Source organism: Takifugu flavidus, chromosome 3 (assembly GCF_003711565.1).
Source record: "Takifugu flavidus isolate HTHZ2018 chromosome 3, ASM371156v2, whole genome shotgun sequence".
NCBI classification, from domain to species: Eukaryota; Metazoa; Chordata; class Actinopteri; order Tetraodontiformes; family Tetraodontidae; genus Takifugu; species Takifugu flavidus.
The window spans coordinates 8,421,638-8,444,559 of NC_079522.1; the positions used below are offsets into that span (position 1 = coordinate 8,421,638).

The 22,922-nt window shown below is 41.0% G+C and overlaps 1 protein-coding gene and 2 long non-coding RNA genes across 5 annotated transcripts; 2 read left to right on the plus strand and 1 right to left on the minus strand.

Moving 5' to 3' along the window:
* Window positions 1–100: 100 nt before the first annotated feature.
* nat16 (N-acetyltransferase 16) lies at window positions 101–20,657 on the minus strand. Of its 3 annotated transcripts, XM_057026344.1 has the most exons (7): window positions 20,371–20,511; window positions 13,187–13,376; window positions 8,355–8,434; window positions 7,814–8,039; window positions 7,428–7,652; window positions 4,539–4,864; window positions 101–4,284 (listed from the first exon to the last, which is right to left on the minus strand). In XM_057026344.1, the coding sequence occupies exons 2-7, from the start codon at window positions 13,187–13,189 to the stop codon at window positions 4,056–4,058; spliced, it is 1,089 nt and encodes a 362-aa protein (XP_056882324.1). In that variant the 5' UTR covers window positions 13,190–13,376; window positions 20,371–20,511; the 3' UTR covers window positions 101–4,055. The 3 variants fall into 3 exon arrangements, with proteins under 3 accessions (XP_056882324.1, XP_056882325.1, XP_056882323.1); XM_057026345.1 differs by lacking the exons at window positions 13,187–13,376; window positions 20,371–20,511 and adding an exon at window positions 13,159–13,176; XM_057026343.1 differs by lacking the exons at window positions 8,355–8,434; window positions 13,187–13,376 and having other exon boundaries at window positions 20,371–20,657.
* LOC130522233 (uncharacterized) lies at window positions 13,756–17,637 on the plus strand. The gene is made up of 2 exons (XR_008949575.1): window positions 13,756–14,780; window positions 15,001–17,637. It is a non-coding gene; the product is annotated as an uncharacterized LOC130522233 (long non-coding RNA).
* Window positions 20,658–20,781: 124 nt separating the features above from the next.
* Window positions 20,782–22,278, plus strand: LOC130522234 (uncharacterized). Its single transcript, XR_008949576.1, has 2 exons — window positions 20,782–21,482; window positions 21,964–22,278. It is a non-coding gene; the product is annotated as an uncharacterized LOC130522234 (long non-coding RNA).
* Window positions 22,279–22,922: the final 644 nt, after the last annotated feature.

Consider the following 22,922-nt stretch of genomic DNA (forward strand, 5'->3'; position numbering starts at 1 on the left):
TAAAATGATGGATTAAATTGAAATTATCTTTATTTTTGACACCAGCTGTCACTAAACGTCCAAAAGGTCTTAACAAAAATAACCCAAGACAAGACCGAGGTGTCACATACTGCATGTTTAATTAAAATAAGACAGGTTTGTTCATGTTCCCTTTGATGGAGGTCTAAGACAACAAAAATGACATCACAATAAAGCGGTCACAACACGTTAGAGCACAGACAAGATGGATGTACAGGGAATTACATTTGTGCATATTAAAATATGTTGGGATTTTTAAAATATTTCTACGTCCCGATGATCACACTGGTTAGGTTTGCCTCTACAAGCATATCTTGTTTATACTTTGCATGTAATAACATTAATCCTTACAGCGAGAGCAGCTGTCAACCTAATGTAAAGGAGTAAAAAAGAAAATATTTCTATCAGATCCAAATGTATGAGGTCAGAAATGCTCAGGGAAAGTATATACAAAGTATCGTTGGTTAGACTGAAAATGTTCCATTATCACCTGGCGTAGCAATACTCTTTCAAAACCTTGCAAATGTGAAAAACATCGATCATTTCTCAGAATAAAATATACTCTTGTTGTCAGTTTCTCTGTGAATGCATATACAGACCGTGTGTGAGAGGGTTCAGCTCTAGTTTAGGAACTCTGTCGGTGGGTTCGATGACGTGGGGAAACATTGGAGATGGGATCTGCTCTGGTGTCTCGCAACAGACAACTAAAGTGCACGCTGCATCACCCACCAACTCAATGGCTTGTCATAGTCGTGAAAATGTACAATGATCCAACAGGTGTGACCCCCCCTCCTCCCAGAACACCTGCGGGGTTTACAGCACAATGTGTGACATTTGATTCACCTGTATACAAAGTATACATACATCATCACATTTCTTTAAACAAAGTGCTCTTCAAAACAAACAGGAAAACAAGAACAGAAAAACCTTTTCAGACTTAAAGTTGAAACTTCAAACACTGTGGTGCTTAAATAAAGGCCAAAGGTCATTGAACTCAAGATACTGAGTGTCTTCTCTAAAGCTCGTGGTGGAATAAAGTCAATTATTCTTTATATGAGGAAGCATGTATAAAGCGTATATGTTTATTCTGCAGTAGCTCTGAAATTTGGCACATCTTTGTGCTTCTCTTGTGGCGCTCACAGCCAGTTTAGCCGCTGTGAGCGCACCTGTCCATATACCGATCCATATTTGTCTAAACTACAGGTAGGCAAGGACAATGAAACAGTGATTATATTATCAAGAACACAAACTTCAGGAGTAGTTTAACTCAATTTACAATTTACAGTGCAGGTTGGGATGCTGGTTTATTTTGCTGTTGTTTTTTTTTTTATTTTATACTTGTTTTAAAGTCAGCGCAGCTGCCATCAATCCAGCCAGGTTTTCCATCCTACCAGGTAGGCACCAGCAGCTGGCTGGGATCTCAGTAGGCTCTGGGATGCAGCTGGTAACAGGTAACGCCTGGTGTCTACCTGGTAGGATGGAAAACCCGGCGGTCTTTGTATGACTGGGTTGATAATTACCGACCCAGCACATTTTGGTTTGCCAAATAATGTAAATTCACTTTTTATGGAAAAGAATTTAAGCAATTACACAGTGCTCACTGAGGTCCACATTTAAAGAAAATTACTTTGAAAAGGGTTCTTCTGGCAACTAATTAACGTAGTTCGACTTTTACAGGACCCTCTTGGTTCTAAGACTTTATCATTAATGTAAATTATTATGAACCCTGATTAATAAATAAACTCAACACTTACAGCAAGAAAAAGGTTGTCAAAGTTTAGAGGGACAAAACCTCTATATGAGATAAGATCTGTAGATAGTATAAGACACATGATTGCATTGTTTTAGGTATTTGTCATTTTCATTTTCAGACCATCACTAGATCTTTTTATGTCTGAAAGATAAGATCTCATTTACTATCTTCATTATCTTCCAAACGACAACTGTCAGCTTAGTGTCGAACCTAACTTCACCTCTGCCATGTTGCCCTAATGTTTTGAGGGTGATGTTTCATTATTGCCACGTACCGTCGCACATCAGGGTTTTTGGAAATCAATGCAGGCCATGTGGTGAAATAAAAAAAAACCCGACAATCCACAACAGGTCTTGTTTTACACTAACTGAAATGTAATTTGTTTTGGAGCTGAGTTGCATGGTAACGTTGTGATCTGTCCCCCTGTCATGCTACATTAGGGGACTGTGGGAACACTCTTACAGCCACACATCCACTGACTAGCTAGTTTTTCAGGCCATAAAATTCCTAGACAAAGATATCGACATCGAGATGAAAACAGATACACAAAGACGTTTGTCTGCTCGGTTTTGGGCTTCTTTGTATACAGGATAAAAAAAACAAAAAACCTAAAGCAGCTCTACCCACTGCTGTTTGTTATGGTCACATGTCACCCAGTTGTTGTTTTTTAAACATATATCCTCTGGGAACCATGCACGTATGTACAAAATACATTTTTTTAAGCTAAAATGTTTCAGCCACAGTTATAATTGTTAAGCATCGAAAAGGAACGTTAACCGAAAGCTTTATTTTGCAAATTAATTTATACATAATTATTTATACATAACACTGTGCTGCAGCCGGCGAGTCCAACAGCATCGCTTGATGCAGTGAAATAAAGCTGATCTCCTCCACCCCCAAACGCACTGGTCAAACAGGAACAACAGCAGGCGATGCTTCCTGTGACCTCTGCTTGACATTGACTCTGATCACTGTGTGAATGGCTCAATAATTCAGGCCTAAAGCTGCTGCGGACAGCCGCTGTCAACAAATAAGTTTAAATAAGAATTATTCATGCATAAAGTCAACACTGTCCCTGGCCGTGACAGCCTGTTGAGATTGCAACAATAACTTAGAGATTAGTCCGGTTTATCGATACATAAACTCTGGAATATCCTTACTTCGTTTTAGCTCGGCTGTTAGTATTGTTTAACGCACATAGCCATTAACGTTAAGCGCTATTATCATAGCTAGTCAGTAGCAAACCGCACAGTCTTAAGCATTTTCAAGCATTATCATTTGGTTTAACATTACCATATGTAAGTGGTCTACAAAAGTAAGCCTGAACCACAGCTCAACTTATAAGTGAATCCTTTATAAATGAAAAAGAAAATTATTGCAGCATTAGAGGAAAATATGACATTAGTTACAACCGAAAACTGCCAAATACTTGTAGTAAAAAGCACTGCGATGAAAATCGGACACTAAAGGAGGATAATTGACTTTGCAGGTTTCTGCATTAATATTAAAATTTTGGGGTGCGTAAATTGATCCCAATCGATGGTTTTCTTTCTGACATGCACGCGCTGTCCGTTATTAAAGTGCCACCAGAGTTGTGCAGATTGACTCTATCAACTCAACTTGTTTACATAAGATCCATATTTACAGAATGAAATGCCTAAAAGGAAGCTGTACTTTGAGTGAGAGGTGAAAGGTCATTGAGCATCTAAAAGTCCGGTTCACTTCATCCTAGCATACTTTACTGGAGTCGGGAAACTATGAATATCAACACACGAATACACATAAAAGGGTTATTTAAAACAGCGGAGAAATACTGAATGAATACTAACTTCTTTTTTTTAACATTTATGGTTTTATCAACCTATGAAATTTGTTTTTAGCTTTAAAATGTCCAGAACAAGTTGTTTTCCTGCCTGGTTCTCTGTCCTTGTTACAAGACATAAAAACAAAATTGTGTGGTTATTGTTTTTTCTAATCTAATGCAAAATATTGATTTCTTACATGTTATTTCTTAAACTTAAGAATGGAGCTTGGTTTGTATGTGAAAATTGGCTCCAAAGATGGATTGTGTTCAACCTTCCAAATCATCACAAACCACAGAGGCCAACGCATTCACATCTAGGGGATATTATGCATTCTATCCTATTTCCTATCTCCTATCTTCTCATGAAATTTACTTTTCTGTTAAGTGTGACTAAAATTATTTTGTTTTTTCTTATTTAGACCGATTTCCTCATTCGCTCGCTCCTTCATCCTTCATCCATCTAGATCCACCCAAGTGAAACTAGATGACGTCTGACTCTACCACGCACTGCTCGGTGTATTCCTTCACCAGCTCCACACCCAAGATGTGGCGGCAGAACTCGGCCATGGGCTTCCACAGTGGTGGATCCAGGAACATCTGGCACATCACGTGACCCTTCAGGGAGGCGGTGTGGCGCTGTAGGTGGCCCAGAAACTGCTGCTGGACAAGGGCCAGGTCTTTCCCGAACATATCGATGTTTAGATAATACCTGAATGAAAAAAAGGGGCAAAAAAATGTATTCTCGTATTTTTATAGCTAGTCTATTTATGCCATTAATTTAGACCTCCAGTACCAATATGACGTCCAACTAAATGATTAAACAAAGATCTATCAGTTACTAGCCATCTCCTTATACATTGATTTTTTTTTATTTAAAAAAAAAAAACAATTTTAATTGATTTAAGAAACCAATCATCTAAAAATAAATTAATCAGAAATGTTTGAAATAAATAAATAATCTACCACTCATCCCCAATGGGCACCCTGAAAGGGTGGGTGCAGAGGCTAGCCACAGTAGGGTTGGCCAGGTCGTCCACCATCCAGTCGATATCCTTCTTCAGCAGGATTGCCATGTTGCTGGGCAATGGTTTGAATGGCTGCCAGTCTTGTATGATAGTGGAGTTTGGAAGGACCCCCTGCATCAGGTCGGTAGTCAGATAAAGCCGGTGGATAGCTGTGTGGTCCAAACGAACTGGAGGGGTGTTGGGGAGAGAGGACTGGATGTCTCCATCCAGGTTGGACAAACAGACCTTGAGGTCTTCGGCTCTAAAGCGAACCAGAAGAATGCCCTGTAAAGATGAAAAAAAACTTTTAAATTAACAAGAATTATTACCCTTTATGCTGCCAAAGATCCCAAATAAGTTTTACTGTACATTTGCACGATTTTACTGTAGATAGTGATATTTATTCACTAGACTTTTCATTTTACATGTTTATTGCATATTTGCATTATTTTTATATATAATTTCAATAAAACGTCTTCATTCAGAGACCAAAAAATTCATTTTGATGTTTTTTTAGGGTGCATATGGCAGAACTTGAAGCACTGGTTAAATTTCATGTCCAAAAGCTCCAATAATACTGAGAGTTTATTTATTTGAAAAAGCATTAGATGTTGTATTTTGAGTAAGTTGTATTTTACAGCCATTTCCCTCTGGCTTGGCCCTGCTCACATTCAGTTGGTTGTAGTACGGTTGTAGTCGAGACTTCTGCTGAAGGTGATCAGTAGCGTCTGCCTGGATGGAATCACTGCTAGTGTCATTTTCTGTCAAAATGTCGGGAAAATATGAGGGTGAAAATTTACTAATTACTCGACATTAAGTATGGATGGACCCAATAGTCATGAAGCAATCTTTCTGGGTTACAAGGCTTTAAGTTGTAATGAATTACTAAATAAAAATACAGGTGTATTTTAGTGAATCTAGAACATTTTGGAACATTTTCCCTCTCCCTGATTCACCACATTATCATGGTGAAGGGGCATGGACGCCTAGAAGTTATGTTGTTGGGGGCTTGATGCTCCTGTTATGGTCTCCCGAGGTGGCAGTTCAGAGTGTTCCAAAGCCCCAGATAAAGAACATTACACCAAGGCAGTTCACACTGCCCGGATTGATCTCACCCATTCTGGAGCCAGGCATGGGGCAGGGCTTTGCCCATGGGACCCGGGCGGGTGCAGCCTGAACGAGCCAATCTTCTCATTGTCTCAACACTTGCAGAAGGGTTCAAAATGGACCACTGCCATTTCTAGCAGTCATGGGCGGAGGCCCGGATTACCCAATACTCAGACTTTGACCCTGGCCATGGAGACATGGAATGTGACCTTGCTGGGGGTGAAAGAGCCTGACCTAGTATTGTGGGGGGTGGAGTATAAACAGCTAGAAATAGTGGGGCTCACCTCCACACACAGTCTGGGCTCTGGAACTCAACTCCTTCTGCAGTGAGAGGCAGCAAGCTGGTTTGGGCTTGCCTATAGCTCCCCATCTTAGCTGCTCTGTGTTGGAGTTTTCTCCGGTAAATGATAGGGTCACCTCCTTGCACGTTTAGGTCAGGGATAGATCTCTCACTCGGCTTACGAGCTGAACCGCAGTGCAGACAACTCAGCCTTCTTAGAGGAGTAATGAAAGGTTGTCCGACTGGGGACTCCATCATTCTACTGGGAGGCTTTAATGCATAGATGAGCAGCAACAGTATTACCAGGAAGGGTATGATTGGGAGGGATGGCCTCCTCAATCTAAACCTGAGTGGTGCGTTTTTTGATGGAGCTCTAATCTAATCACAGTTTATCCATTTGAGCACGTAGCACCAGGACCCCTAGGCAGAAGGTCAATGATCTATTTTGCAATTGCATGATCTGACCTTGGGTCATACTGTATGTCTCAGATATTCAGGTGAAGAGATGACTGAGCTTGAAATTGATCACCACTTGGAGGTAAGATGGATCCACTGACAAGAGAGGAAACTGGAAAGACTTAGCAGACCCAAACATATTGTATGGGTCTGTTGTGGAGGTCTGGGTGGAACGGCAGAGGTTTGACCACTGTCCGAGTGGACCCCGTTCTCAACTTGATGCAGCTGTTCGAAGCTGTGGCTTTAAGGTTTCCAGGGCCAGTCATGGTGGCAATACTTTGAGGATCTCAATCCTACTGACAACAATTCTACAGAGGAAGCAGACTGAGGACTTAAGAGTTTGATTCATTCATCACTTAGGCTGAGTCACTGAGGTAGTTCAGAAGTTCCTCAGTACATTAAGTCTCTGAATGTTGTGGGGCTGTCTTGGCTGGAACGCCTTTGCAGCATTGCCTCTGGGTTGGCAGAAAAAGGGGACCACAAGGTGTGTTCTATTGGCTGATCACACTTCCCCCTCCATGGGAAAGTCTATTCCAGGGTACTGGAGAGGAGAATTTGACCGATAATTAAACCTTGAATTCAGGAGGAACAATGACTGTCAAGAGCAACTGACTGTTGCTAACATCATGGTTGTGGAAGACTGGACCGGCTGTACTGTATTCCCTCCACAGGGTGCTCGAGTGTTCATGGGAGTCTGCCCAACCAGTCCATGTGTGTTTTGTGGACTTGGAGAATGCTTTTTTCCATGTCCTTCATGGCTTTCAGTGGGAGGTGCTTCGGGTGTAACAGGTCAGAGGCCCTCTGTTAAGGGCTGAATGGCCCCTGTACAACTGTAGCAGGAGTTTGGTCCACATTGACAGCAGTAAGTCAGCTGGCCTGGGAACACCTTTGAAATACCTCCCCCATGAGCTGGAGGAAGTCTGGATGCCATCATAACCCAGTCCCAGGGGAATTTGGATGAATAGATGGATGAATAGAACATTTTGTCACCATTGTTTTTGGTACCTGCTTGGTTATGATGCGATACTTTTGGAAGTCCTTGGGGCCGAGCTGATCATCACGGGTCAGGCGGGTTACTTTGACATTTGGATACTTGGATTTGACCAGCTCAGAGCAGAAGCGAAGGAGGACCCCTGCTACTCCCTTGCCCCGTTCCTGAGGGGCCACGCGAAGACCCTCCACCAGCATGGTCTCTCCATTGTCGATCACACACACCGACTCCAGAGCAATCTGAAGAGATAATGCAGCACATTACAGAATGAACAAATTTGCTGTTCACCGGTGTCAACGTTGCAGTTGGCCAATGGCAAGCACTGCAACTATTAAATATGTCCATCACCTTCTAAATATAGCTTATAGAGTTAATGAGTTTTACAAAACAAGTCACGCACCACTTTCGCTTGTTTACGGGCCAGTATGACGGTGCGGTTGGCCTCCTTCAGCCAGCTGCTGTATCTTGTGGGCAGGTAGTCCAGACCCCCGTAAATATCCTGGCTCATGGCCATGATGTCATCAAAATCTTCCTCAGACGCCAAGGTGAACTGAAGACCTGTCTGAGACAGGGATTCTGGAAGCTGGGGCATAATCAGGCTGGTATCAATCTTCATCTTCAAAAAACTGATGAGATATAAAGTAGAGGAGAGCTTATTGGAGATTGATCATATTAGTGTTTAGGCTTGAGAGAGCAGAGAAATCATTATGAACCTGTCCAAAATGACAAAATATGAATAATTTCATCCTTCTGAGAGATGAACATGTGCTGAGTGAGGAATATTTGACAAGTGGAATGTTTCCAGTGCTGCAGAACTATAGATTAAAAGGGAGAGAATCAATAATCAAATTTGGTTAGGGACAGACAGGAGGCGTATCAATACCACAGGATTGTGATTGAAGGCATAAGGGTGTTTAGATGCTGGTTGTTTCCACACCTACCTTCTGATTATGCAGTTTGGTCGAACCAGCATAGCAAGTTTGAAAGGCTCCACGGTCAGAATCAGGAAACCAGACACAGTCTAGACCAAAGTGGTCCCGAAGGAACCAAAAATGAGGCACAGTGGCACAAAGGGAGGAAGAAATTTTTAATTGCAATCTGGGACAGTGAAATCATAAACTCAAGAAAAAGAAAAAAATCAAAGACATACATTTATTTGACTTGTTTCTTGAGAGAGTTGAAAGAGAGAGGATCTAACAGTGAGGCAGAACAACACTCTAAAGATGGGAAGCTACAGCAGCTAGCTTGACTGGCTCCACATAATCCCTGCAACCCTATTTTAGGGCAGCTGCCCAACAGGTACCCCAGGTCAAAATGGCAGAGTGAAAACCAAATGAAAAGCATTACTCTATATGTTCAAAAAAAGTGCTGTGGGGATACACAACTGGCATTAAACCAGCATATAATGAAAAAATTAAGAGAAATATGTATACATTTGATGGTGTAGATGATTGATTTTCTTTTCTTTTTTATTCAAGGTGGACCGGAAGTGGAAAAAACAAGAATCTTCCCATATGTACAATGTTATTTTTTTTACATACACAAATTCACTGTTGACTTCAACTGTACTAAACAATGAGTTTGGGGAACTAACTCGTGAATTTGAGGTCTTCCTTGGACCACCGGGTTGAACAACACTCCGAAAAAGCTGTATTTTATGTTGTTCTGGCCTCATCATTACCTCCATTTACATGTTTTTTGTACTTTTAAAGACATAATGCAAAAAGAAAACTGTGGTCCTGAAACCTCTAAGTTGAAATGCGGGAAGTTCTCTTTGTGCTTTTTATATGTTTCGCATCACCTGTGAAGACCTCAAATCTGTTTCCTGGTAGCAAAACCAAAACATGCTCACTCTTTCGAAGATGGATGTCATGGATCTCGATGCATTAACACATGGTACACACAAAGTGATCATAAAATAAGACAAGCTGGCAACAAAAAGACAAAAAAATGAGCACAATTCAAAATCAGTTATAGTGAAGTAAAATATAGACATTTAGTTACAAACAACAGAAACAAATTATGAGACATATCATTCAATTAGGATGAAATATACTTTTCTAACAACCTTATTTCAAACCAATTCTTTTACTTTTATTTTTGACAATATATCTGCAAAAGACCAGTTTGCAGATGTTGATAAAATAGAGTGACGAGCTTATTAGAGAAATTTAGGAGGTTGCGGCCAAAACTAGGTTGGGCACATCACGACTAAAAGAGCTTTTCCTTCCTCAACTGCCATTTATGGTTTTTACTAGATTTATTTTCAGCTTCTATGGATGAATGAGCAAGTGTGTCATTCATTGTTTACATGTTCAGGAGGTCAGCAAAAAGAAAGGGGGGAAGGCAATATCTTGTACTGTCTGACCTCCCAGATGAAAGAAATATATAAAATAAACAAAGAGAAAAGTGAGGGGAGACTCAAAGAGAAAAGCAATACCTCATCTATGTCGTTATTTGCACTACATTCCAGGTCATTACTGCTCATGTCTCATTCTCATGTGGTAATAACATCTCTATGTTAATATACAAACGTAGCCGAGCAGAATCTTATCCACACAGGTAACCAACTCCTCTTGTTCTTCTTACATGTGGTCTTTTCAGACATTCCCAGCAGGTAAATATCTTAGTAATTGAAGAACACACTGTGTTCTTCCCTGCTTCTCGCTGCTTTACCAGGAGTCTGCCACAAGAGGCCACTATCAAGATACTGAAGCCTTGGAGTTCGAACTCTCATTGGACACAAATTGCATATTGTTCCAAAGTTCCATCACAAGAATGCACACTTCTACTATTTTTTCCTTTTTTCCCTCATTTTACCACTTCCTGGTGGATCGGAGAAGTGTTCATATTAGGCTAGTTTGGCCAAAGTGCATTCTTGACTATCCTTATTTGTGCAGTGAACAATGTCTCAATTTCAGTACATTTTATACCTGGATATTCATGTAGCGTACTGCTACCTGCTTCCTGTCAATCCTGAATATATATAAATTGTGCCAGGTGTAAGGGGATATCCACAAACATAAGAACGTAAACCAAAGACAAAGAAGTTATTGTGGCTGTGATAGCTCAGTCTGTTGGGAACTGGGCTGAGAAGAGGTAGGTTCTCCGTTAGAGCCCCAGAACAGACAAAACATGGTTCTGGTAGTAGGGGGAGGTGCCAGAATAACCCTTAGAGCACTGCCGAGGTACCGTTGAGCAAGGTACTGCACCCTCAATTGCTCACATGGGGCCCCGCGATGAACTGGCGACTCATTCAGGAGTACGCTCTACCTTTGCCCATATTTGCACACCTCCCTGTGACCCCGAAAGGGATAAAGCACTTAAGAAGACAAAGAAATGATTTGGGCTGGTAAAGCGGATGTGTAGGAAAAGAAGAGTCTCCCATCACTCCCATCCATATGATGAATCCATATCAAAGATCAGCCAGAAGAAGAAGTGGGCAACATACTGGAAATCACATCACATTTCTTCTGGAAAGACCAGCAGTGCCGCAGCAATGACTCCCTAACCAAAGATAAGCTTGCCTAAACTAGCCCAAAAGCGTGGTCTCAGCGATAATCACAAATTGGTTGCTCCAGTGCTTACTGAGAACTAGGTGCAAGATCTCCAGAGCCTTTTAAAGAATCCCAGCAGATATGTCAATGAAATATACAGGGAAGACGACAACATTCCATTGCCATGGACACTGGACCTGACGTTACTACCATAGAAAGGCTTTGTTCAGTCGCTGGCGAGATGTTGCCACAACATTCCGAAAGCGTTGCCTCAATAATGAGGCTATCTGCTGGGAAAGAGAAGCCAAGACGACGTGAGTAATGACCGCTAAAGAGAACCTTTCTAATAAAAATCAAATCTGCATCATGCAAAGAAAGAAAAGTGGCACTTGTGGTCATACCAACAATCCAGTTTGTGGACTGGGATTACTGGTGCAGTCTCTGGGAGGGTTTTATTTCCTTAGCTGATGGCTTTAGGACATTCACATTTATAGAATGTAAGTTCAAGAAAATGACAAGTAAAATTATCATTTTGAATACTTTCAAGATCATTGGACTAAAAAAATTATGAAAAAAAAGGATCAGTTCCACTCATACATTCTTCCTCTGATGTCACTATCTTAATAGAAAAACATGGAACGGGATTTAGATCTTCTACAATCGGTCTACAAACCAATGTGGTTTATTTTTACTTGATACCTTTAAATCTTTAAAACATTTGGCTGATAATTCTTCATTAAAAATAAACTATTTCAGGAAGGTATTTAATGAAAAGTGGAATGAAATAAATGTTAGGAGATCAATATAATCCAGTGGTTTTGAAACCCTCTAGGGTGGCACACTGCTATTATGGTGGGGGAGTGGGGCTATTGTGAATCCCCCCCCCGTCAATTTGCATCAAACAGATGATACTTTATTTTACTGCCAGCCACCGTAACAACAACACAGAGGAGAGCTGTTTAGAAGTGTAAAACTGCAACACAAAGCTATTCCGTGGCATCCACTGAAAGACTGCTGGAATTCAAGACTCGACGCTAAATTCCAGAAACTTATCAACTGTTAAAGGGACTTTTTCCTCAAGTTAGGAGAGAAGATAAGATAAGCTATTTGACAAATTATGTATACAAAAAATAACTAACTAATTAAAAAGTAATAAACAATGGTGTTATTTTATAGTATTGTATAGTTGTATGTACATAGTGGTGTGCTGATTAGGGGAGTTATGTGTGTTGTAGATGTTTGTCATCCAAAGGACATTAAATCTGCTGAAATGTTCATATATTTATGTGCATTTTTATTGTTATAGGATAGGGTACATTCTACTCCACAAAGGTTTGAAAAAGGAAAATGGTCAAATAAGGTATATTTGCAACAGTATTCATTTATATTTGTTTCTGCACATCCTTTTGTTATCACATTAGTGGATCTGAGCTTCTTTGTAGAGATAGAACTAAAATATGTTCGTTTAGAGTATTTGAGTTGCAGGGATTCTGTAATTAAAAGAGCAGCCGACACATCCACACTGGTAATCTTCCATCATGGTTTGATGCTCTTTGCCATGAGGTGTCTAGCTTGGATGCGTACCAGCGCTGGTTTGTTTTTGTCATTCTGCCCCCGTGCTCTCTCTCTCTCTCGCTCTCTCAATCACACACACACACAGGCACACACTGATTCATTCTCCTATTCACTCTTTCATGCTTTTGCTTCCTTCCTCTCTCAGGCTGGCAGCACACTCCAAACAAAATGGAATTTGGCGCATTTCAAAAGCCTGCTGCTCAGCCACCGAATACCAGTGTACTCAGTGAAGACTGGGCCCTGGTTATTAACTGAGTCCCATCAACCCATACTGGCAAGCTGTGGAAAATAACAATGACTTCCATTGGAAAATAAACCAGACAGATGACCTTAGGTGGAACAGACTGTGCACAGGAAGCCTCAGGTAAAGTCTGAATGTCTACTTTCAAAATTTCTGTAGGTGTTGCCAGACATAGGTTTTGTAGACATATAATGTGCACGAGCCTACTCCAGTACCCTAAAACTCCCATACTACTGTAAGCAGACATACCCAAAATGACCAAAAAGGTAATACTGAACTATTTTCCAAGGAAAGTCTCAGAATTTAGGACTTTAAATGTCTCTACTGACAAATTCCATTGATTTGGAGTAACCTGTCAGCTCTGCTCCTGCCACACATCTACACAGGATAGATAGGCCCACCATAGTATAAAATAACAGATTTCTTGCACACCTGAATATACAAAACCAAAGGAACACACCATGTCTTCAGTGGATTATCCTGTTGGGTCAAGTGATGAGAACATGGACAGCAAAGTCATTCATGTCTCCAGGGTAGATCCTTGGCTCCACTGCTTCATGCCAGAAGGTCCCGTATGGATGCAAACACATATGCATACTGCCCTGTAGTGCGTTAGCAGGATCCATGTCATTTTCCCCTCGCTGCCACGCCTATACATAAAACAAACCATTGACACACAGGCACCAGAAAATGATTAGTTGGTAAATCTGTCAGTCAACTAGTCTGTACTTGATGCCAAGAAAACAAAAGACAGTTTTGTGAAAATTCTTCAATTTGTTTTACTTATTTCATGTTTCTTAAACAAAAACAAAAACATTATCAGTAATTTAAAAGACCAGCAAAAATGCAAAGAGAAAATTTATCATGAGCTATTTGATTTCCCATCCAAAAATAACAATGTTTTCAGCTGTTTTGGCTTCAATGATTATGAGTAACAGAAAATATAAATTAAATGCAGTGATAGATAGATAGATAGATAGATATAGATAGATAGATAGATAGATAGATAGATAGATATAGATAGATAGATAGATAGATAGATAGATAGATAGATAGATAGATAGATAGATAGATAGATAGATAGATAGATAGATAGGACTGTTGTCCCAGTTCTATCGTGGTTCTATTGTGGTCCCTTTTCAGTGGTCACAACAGGTGCTACAGGAAAAGTGAGTCTCCATTTGATTTCACCCAAAGACATGTGACTCCAAGGTCAATCCAAGGTCATCAATGTGTCCCAGAAGGCTTGTAAAGGAGGGAAAAACTGAATGTAGGACTGGAGAAATCCTTGATGGCGCTCTGATTCAGTTTGCAAAAGAATTACGACTCCACAAAGATGAAGGCCCGGAAAAAAACATGTGAAGATGACAAGATGAATATCGCTGAGTGGTTTAATAAATCTCCAGACCTCAGTCCAAAGGGAACAAAAAAACGTGTCTTGTAAGTGATGTTCTTTCATTCAAACTGACAACCTCAGTGGTTTTGTAAAGTAGCACTAAGATCAACAGGCCTGAATGAGCCCACCTCTTGTGACCATAGGAGCTACTAATACTAATACAGATGGGAATATTTATACCCTATATATTTCAGTTAAAATTACTTTATAGAAATGTATTTTTATTATTTTCTATTTACTTAAACATTGTGCAAAAGGGTATTAGGCTCTGACCATAGCTCCACAGTAACCTCACCCCTCCCCACTTTTGACCTTTGACCTGCAGCTGATCCAAGCTGGATGTTTTGCTATGTGCATTTGTGAGTAATGTGTTCACAGCTTTCTTATTTTCTCGAATATTTGACGTTTTATTTTGGAAATGTAATCTATCCTCTTATATCACATACCTTTACCATCCGCCCTGGTGTGCCTGATTATCTAGTTGATTCCCTGATTGTTTTCACCTGCACCCTAAATGTTTAAAGTCTGCAACTAGCCTGTCCTCTGCCAGTCTTGTCTGGCATGAGCCAATATTCAGGGTATCAGAGGGAGAGAATTTAAGTGAATTTACAGTTAACTGACAATAACTTGGTTGTATAGTTTGTTTATTTATTTTTTTGTTGTTGTCTTCTGAGCTTCTTTATTGAAAGCTTTAGCATGACAATGCCTTCAGGTCCTGCACTGCAAGTTGGATATCTCAGACCAGTCTTGTCGGTACCAACTAGCTACTTAAATTGACGCTGTGGGTCCAGCCGCTGTCCCGAACAGTATTGTCTGCTCAAGACACCAAGATGAGGAACAGCTGAAGGAAGTCCATCAAGGACTCAAGGCACTTGCAGATCAGCAGGAGGAGTTTCAACCCCATCTCATCCCAGGTCAATCATCTGACAGGGCAGTTCTTTCCTGCACTGGTGCCCATGCCCGTTCTAGATCTGGCTTCATCTGCATTATTCTCTGGGGATTTGGGGGACAGATGAACCCTTGTGTTACAGTGTGACCTACATTTTATGCACAGTCTAATAAAGCGCAAATCCAGGTTCCCTGATGTACAATTTAAAGTGACGTTTGTCATGTCGCATTAAATAGGGAGAGCTGCAGTGTGGGTTATGGTGAAGTAGTCCCGGGTAGTGACGGTAGTGTCAGGACTTAGAAAAGTATGAGGTTGCACTCAAATATTTGACCACACAGCCAGTGCAAGGGAAGCATTCTGGAAGTTATTGAAATTGAGAAAGTGGTGCCAACAGGTGGTTGATTACACCATAGGGTTTTGCAAATTCAGAGTTGGGACTGATCAAAAGAATTAGGAGTATGTAAGAGAGGCAAAAAGTCTGAACTCATGCCAGACTAGATGGTCACTGTTTCAGCTGGTTCAGTTTCATGCTGCTCTACATGCCTGGCTGTCACCATGCCCTGTCAGTTCAATCCTGAACCACCAAGGTACCTGAAACAATTCTACCTCCCAGTTGAGTGACAGGACCAATGTCTTGGCAGATTGAAAGGGACAGTCAGCAGGCAACAGCAGTGAGATCAGGGCCTAGTGAGTGCCTAAGCAACAAGCTGTTCAAGCCTAAGTGGCTGGGCTCATATGTCACTGCTTCCATGTCATCCAGGGGTAAAAAGACACGCTTTTCTCTGGATAAGGCTGTCCAGGGATACATGTCAACTTGCTCTGTTTGTGCCTCAAACAAGATGTCACATTAAGCCCAATTATGGATTGCTTCAGCCTTTGTGAGACCATGTTCTTTGTGAAAGGACTACTGGCCTTGAGAGATATCATCACAGTGCTGGCAATGGTCAACATTTTTCTAGGACGGCACATTTCATAGCTCTGCCTGTTACCTTCAGCTAAACAGACCTCTGAAATCATGTTGCACGAGGTTCATGGACCACAATTTGTTTCTGGATTCTGGAAGAACTGAACACCTGCATTCATTGTCTGTCTGATATTTCAGAACCAGACCTCCTGGAGTGACCATTTGACCTCACTGGAGTTTGCTTACAAGACGATCCCCACCACAGTCACGGACATGTCCCCATTCCACTGTGCTCATTGGTATCAGCTGCCGCGGTTCCAGGAAAACGATGGAGACAAGGGACTTCCGTTGACTCTATTCCATGGTGAGATGCTGCCACCAGACCTCGGCCAGGCCTCGGAGTGTCTTCCTCCTAGGCCTGGTACAGATGAAGGTGGCAGCTTGACGTGTTACACTCCCATTCGGGTCTGGCTGTCAACCAGTGATCTTCCTCTTCATGTGCACTCTCAAAAACTGGCTCCAAGGTTTGTGGATCCTTTCCCCATAGCCAAGATAATAAACCCTGCATCGGTCAAACGCCTCAGGTCTCTCAAGGTACATTCCAATTTTCACATTATTAGACTCAACCTTGCTAAGAACAGCCCATTGGTTCCACCATCCAAGCTGGCTCCTCCACCCCGGATGATCGAAGCTGGCCAAGCATACACGGTCAAAAGATTGCTGGCAGCAGCGATCAGAGGTTGTGGTGGGCAATACCTGGTTGAACGGGAGGTCTTGAATGGGAGGTCATGAATAACGTACAAGGAGAGATGGTGGATTTCAACGAGCTGTATTTTTAACAGTTCTTTCAGACATTCATATGTCTCAAAGTCAAACTCTTGGACCAAGGAGTCAGTAAAGTGGGCGGGTACGGCTTATGTCTTGTTCTATTTGTTACTCATTTCTACAAGCTTCTTATTCTGTGCAACATTTCCTCTTTTTTTGTAAATCTAGTCTCTCATCTCATTTTAGACACCCTTTCCTTCCTTGTTCTGATGTGTTTCCCATCCTTTTCACCAGCACTTTAGTGATTCAGTGGTTGGCATCTACCTTCTCCTGTGCCAGTTTGTCTTGTCATGTGCCAGCTTCATGGCATATAACAAACAATCCAGCATTCAGGTTATCACAGGAAGAAAATTTTAGAAGAATTGGATTTTCAATTAAGTTAGATGGTCCGTTTACTCTTATAGTTCATTGTTTGTTTTATTTTTTGTTGTAATCTGTTACTTTAAAGATTTGAACAAACTGTCAAAGCCTCCAGGTCCTATATTGCGAGTCTGATACCTCAGACCAGTGTTGTCATACTACAATGCGCAACAGAAGACTTTTGTTGCCGTGTCTGTTCCAGTGGTGCTTCTGGATTCCGTGCTAATGTGGCCCACATACTCTCCACTGAAAGAAACGCTGATCCAGTCTCCTCCCTTCTTCTGTTTCCTTGCTTCCTCTTCAGAGCATAAATTTAAAGTATATTACATAAACGCCACCAGAGGTTCTCGAAACTCTTCATTTCTCCTCCTGGAATAATTCTTTTCCATGTGTAATTATCCCTCTTCATCCTTGAGGGTTTGTGGTCTACCTACTCACACGCCATCTATCGACTATTCTTTAGATTTATGAGCTGCTGAGTTCAAAATGTGTTTGTTTGCTTGTTGTAAACCTGAATAAAGCTAAAATGCAAGAGCATGTTTTGAACGACTTCCTACCATCCCCCCCTCCTCCTGCTCTCTTAAATCCATCCTTCCCTTCTGTTCTCCCTTTTATCCTCCCCCATCCTCCCCTCTGCACTGCAGCATCTATACACCTATTAATCTCCGAGGTCCCTTAAGCGTGACGTGTGTGTAAGGGGGAGAGAGGGAGAGAGAAAGTCATTAAACAGTCTTTGAAAAGTCTCGTGAACATTAAAAACAGATTTATAGACATTTTTGCAGTAAAAGCACCGGCATAAATTTGCATCAGGTGCATACTTCAGATGGCATCTTTTGTCTAACCCCCCCCATGCAGTGGAAGTTATCTAATGCCAACTGAGATCCAGCGTGATGGCACACATTGCATAATGCACTCCGTGTGATGTGAACCATGTTCCTTCACCTGCGTGCACAGACATGCTTGTTATTCAGCATATACACAGGGACAAAGACAGAGACAGAAACTGGACTCAGGGTAAATCTGTTGACAGAAGTGGAAAGAATGGGATGTCCATGTTGTGCTTTGCTGTTTTTTCTCTCCGTTCCATGATTAATACAATAATGCCACCACGCTTTCAATCCCAAATACCAAACTGTCAGAAAACATCACATCACATCCAAACCACTTCTTCACTTTCTCTCTCTCTCTCTCTCTCTGCCTGTCTCTCTCTCTCGTCATGACAAAAGCTCACATGACAACGGAGCCACCAGGCCAAACACCGGAACCATGTGTGAGCAGCGTGAGCACGATGATGGTTACAGTGATGAGGAGGAGGAGGAGGAGGAGGAGGAGGAGGACGGCTGTCACTTTGAATGTTAACCACAACAATGTCATTCGCTATTTAGCCACAGAGCACTTTAAATATTTATAGGATAAAATGCTATAAAGCTAATTATCAGAGAGTCAGACAGCTGTCAGGGAACCAATATTCTACAAGTGGTTTAATAAAACTGTGGTCTTATGTGGCCTCACTGTAGTGGTTATTTATTCCAAAAGGGTCTTCAAAGTGTGTGTCAATCAACTGATGAATGAATGTTCCCCCAAACAATATCTGAAATTTTTGACAATGCATGCTTCATCATACTTTATGCTTTCCTCACATTTCCCCAAATCTCATCTCACACGTCAGAGATGTCTCATGTTTTACAGATCCGATCTACTCGGTTCCCCTCATGCTTTGAATAGTTTACTAAAAGTAAACCACTCACGGTAGCTCACATTCACAGGAGTGTGCTACCAGATACCAGAATAAGGGCCTTGTATCTCCTAATCATCCCTCAGTTCCCTGAAAGTGCTACATTTCGTTTATTTCCATATTAAAGCTGTGTAACGATCATTTCAGCCTGACTGAGTCATAGATTTTCCATTTTGATTTATCTAGGATAGCAGTGCATCATATCAATAGAGGTACAAGATGACCTTGTTTCCTACCTAGTGCTGCAGTCCTCAGTCACACACACACGCACGCACGCACGCACGCACGCACACACACACACACCACACACACACACACACACACATACACAGATGCCACTTTCCAGATTCCTTTAAACAAAGAATGCTATACAGTCATCGGGAATGGAAATGCAGCATCAGGAAAAATGCACCATATTAAAGTCATGCCATGTAGAAGCAACAGAGATACGTTTTTAACGTCTTTTTATCACCCGACATTTTTCATCGTAAGAAAAAGTGAAAATGAAAGAAAGTTTTTTGTTTTGTGTTTTATACAGACATTTACTTTCTGATGTAGTAAGTAATAGAATTAATAGACAGGTATTTGTGTTTACAATTTGAATATTTAATGTAGGTTTTGGAAAAATACTCAAATATTTGAGTAGGTTGTGTAAAACAAATGATTTTATCATATTTTTATATGATGATGAAGTACTGTTTTGTTATTTAATGAAATAAATGGCCCTTTTGAAGGATTACAATGAGAAACCTTCAAGACTTTACAGATTTAATCATAGTATTTGCTTAGTTCTACTTTTGTTTTGGCATGCTTAACGTTTTAACCATTACCCTGTAATTTCATGACTTGGTACTGGCCCTGTTGTAGATTTGGCTTACTTAAAATATTCCTGACAGAGTTAATCACAACAACAGAACATGGTAGAACCCCAAAATGAAGTTTCAACACCTGTAATAACTGTTTGTGCAAAAATATAAAAAGTCTATAGGCACAAAACCCATTTACAGGACTGTTCAACGTAAAAATACCATCTGAAAAGAGGAGTCCGTTAAAAATAGTGTGCGGGTTATTATTTTCTTTAGAGCTGCATCATATAGGTAAAGGCCCAGCAGAATTTCACAAGCATATATAAACCACCTCTGCTATACTATAAACCACCTAATATTGTTGGGGTTTGGCGGGTTGATGTTTTAGTGTATTGACACAGCTTCATACATTTCTGATAGATTGATTGATTGGTTGTGATGCTTTCGTCACCGCTGGTATCGAGGAGGTAACGGAGTAACGGAGCCCCAGAAATGGAATAAAAGGGTCATTCATCTGTCCTTCTGACAAGCTTTTATAAAACCTTGCAAAACCATTTTGCTCCTTAAATTTAAAACCCTGTCAAAAAAATGTAGGCCTACGTCACAAAGGACCTGCGGCCCTGTGAGCACGATGCGCGCTCCGCGGCCGTACAGAACGACAACCAATCGGACAGCGAGGAGCCGGCGTTATGTCGACGGCCTCCAGAGCGCCTTCTCTGCGCTTCTTACCGCGGATGATGACCGGTGTCCTTCAGGTCGCTGCTCGAGGAGGGCCGCTGAGACGGTACCGCTGGTGGTGACGAAAGAAACACGGACACCGCTCCGGAGTGAGAGGAGGATGAGGATGAGGATGATGATGATGATGGTGACCGGACCACAAGCCCCGCCCCTACAGCTGCTCTATACATCAAGCGTCCGTCATTGGTGCGGGGAAACGTCACCACAGCACCCCCGCCCCCATCCTTCTTCTCTTTCTCTCTCCCGTGCGTGCGTGCGCGCATGTATCTCTATTTCTCTTCGCAGCATCCTTTTACGCACGTTTCGGGCCGTCACACTTTTCGTCATTTTGTGAAATTACATGTTGGAAGTTGGGTTTTTTTGCTCCTAATTTAATGAGATATTTCACTGAATATTATATGTAAAAGCGTCCATTGGTTGATGGATGATGACGATCCATCTTTGGATATTTTTTTATAAAACCAAAAAAAAACCAACCCAACCCAAACATAAAAGCGTTATAATGCTGAGCCGAACGGATTCCTTCTTCGATCATGTGTTACTCTATAATTCACTACCAAAGATCGGGGTGCACCACCACTGTGTACCAACGATCGGCTCTGAAACGTTTCGGCATCATTCCATTGCAGAAGGGGATTCTCATGCGAGATGTGCGTTTCAAATGTTGCATGGGTCGAAGAAAATGTCGCATAAGCAGACTTAACACCTCCAGAATTATCATTGCCTTCCCCCGGATCGGGCATTACCGTGAATCATCAAAGGTTTTCTCAGAAGAAAATCTGGTTGTAACCATAGTGATCAGTTACCGCCACCTCTCGCAGAAACCCGACAATTTAAGTCAGTTGCACATGAAGAAATGTGGTATAATTAACCTCAAGGACAGCAAATAGACTTAAGTCATTGAAATGTATCAAAAAATAAATAGGTATAAGTGCTATAGTTATTCATAATTAATCAATAATTAATCAACTATTTCTGTTTTCCTCCTCTGTTTTGCTGACTGCAGAATTCATAAAAGGCAGCAGCTGGTGTTATCTGAGCTCAGGGACCTCTCCAACTGTTTCTACTTCTGACAGACAAGCAGAGCTCTTGTTGCTGTTCTGGTAATCAGAAAATTTAAATTTTGGCTCTTACAGGGCAAACCCGCCTTTAATTAGAACATAAATGACAAGTGAATTTGCTAAAAAATTGCATCCACCGCTCTTTTTTTTCTTTATCTTTTTAAATATCTGGTGGTTGAAATACTCTTTTTTTCTACATGGAATATGAAATTATAAACAAAGTCAGAATTTTGCAATAACCTTACAATGTAATGTTCTGCTGTGCAACATCATGTACTGCTAAAGTAATTGTCTTAATGATGGATAAGTTTTGCTTTTCACCAAATGGTTCAGGGACACAATGGAACCAGAGATGGAAACAAACATCCCCACCCCCTATATTAAAGTTATCTCTTATTTGCTTTTACCTTGTTATATTCTTTATTCTTGTTATATTGTTTCTCATTACTTAATGTTTCTTATTATTTGCTAATGCTTAATGTTCATGATGCTTGATGTGTGAACATGAACTTCTCTGGTCAAGGGCGACAGAAATGCGGCGGCTGTTGGAGAAGTGGCATTGACTGGAGACAGAGCTGCAGGGCCTGACCCAGGAGGTGGGTTAGGGTTAGGGCCTGACCCAGGAGCTGTTCTTTTAATCTGTCTGATATAGAAGAATGTGCTGTTTGTGAGCTAAGATAATCAAATCAGTGAAGGCCTACATATAATCTCACCATTATGATTTACAGTCTTTTGCTTTGTTTGTGACCTGCTATCTTGTGTTTCCCCCTCCCTTAGACACATTTGAATTCCGTGTAACGAGGGACCTCCTAATTTCAATAAAAGAAGGATGGCGGAAGTTGTGCCTCAGAACGTGTTGGAGATCTGTAACTCTTTCCGTTCTCCTTGCAAGTAAAATTCAAAACTGTTCAAACACCATGATACCCACTACATCCTTTGTGTTTACCTTGGTTTTAGTTACTTAACTGTTGGGTTTTAGGGTTTTTACTGTATAATTCATTAGGGTATTTGTGTGTCTTCCCTCTCATCATCTGTGTGTTGATCACTTCATTTGTATGCCCTTTTTCCTCACCTCACCCTTTTTACTCCAAAGTCTCTAACTCATCTTATTATCTCTACTTTGGGTATTTAACTTCTCGTCAGCTTCCCCTCTGTGCCAGATCTTGCCTGAAAGAGTTCCGGTATTCCCTTTCTTGGGGGTCTTCCTCATCGTCTTAGGAGACTACTGAATGTATCTTTGAGCTTACTCTAGTGATTTGTATTCGGGCACCAGAACCTGGTGTATGACATAAATGAATACTGTAACAAAATGTCTTTAAAGTTATCGTATTGTGTGTGACTGTGTTATGAAGAACAACTTATTAATTATTCTGTTGTGTCCCACAGCAGAAGATCCCAGTGGAATTAAATGAAACAAAAAGGGTAGGCATATATGTTTATTCAATATTTTAGCCTTTATTGTGATATAAATATTTGAGAAAT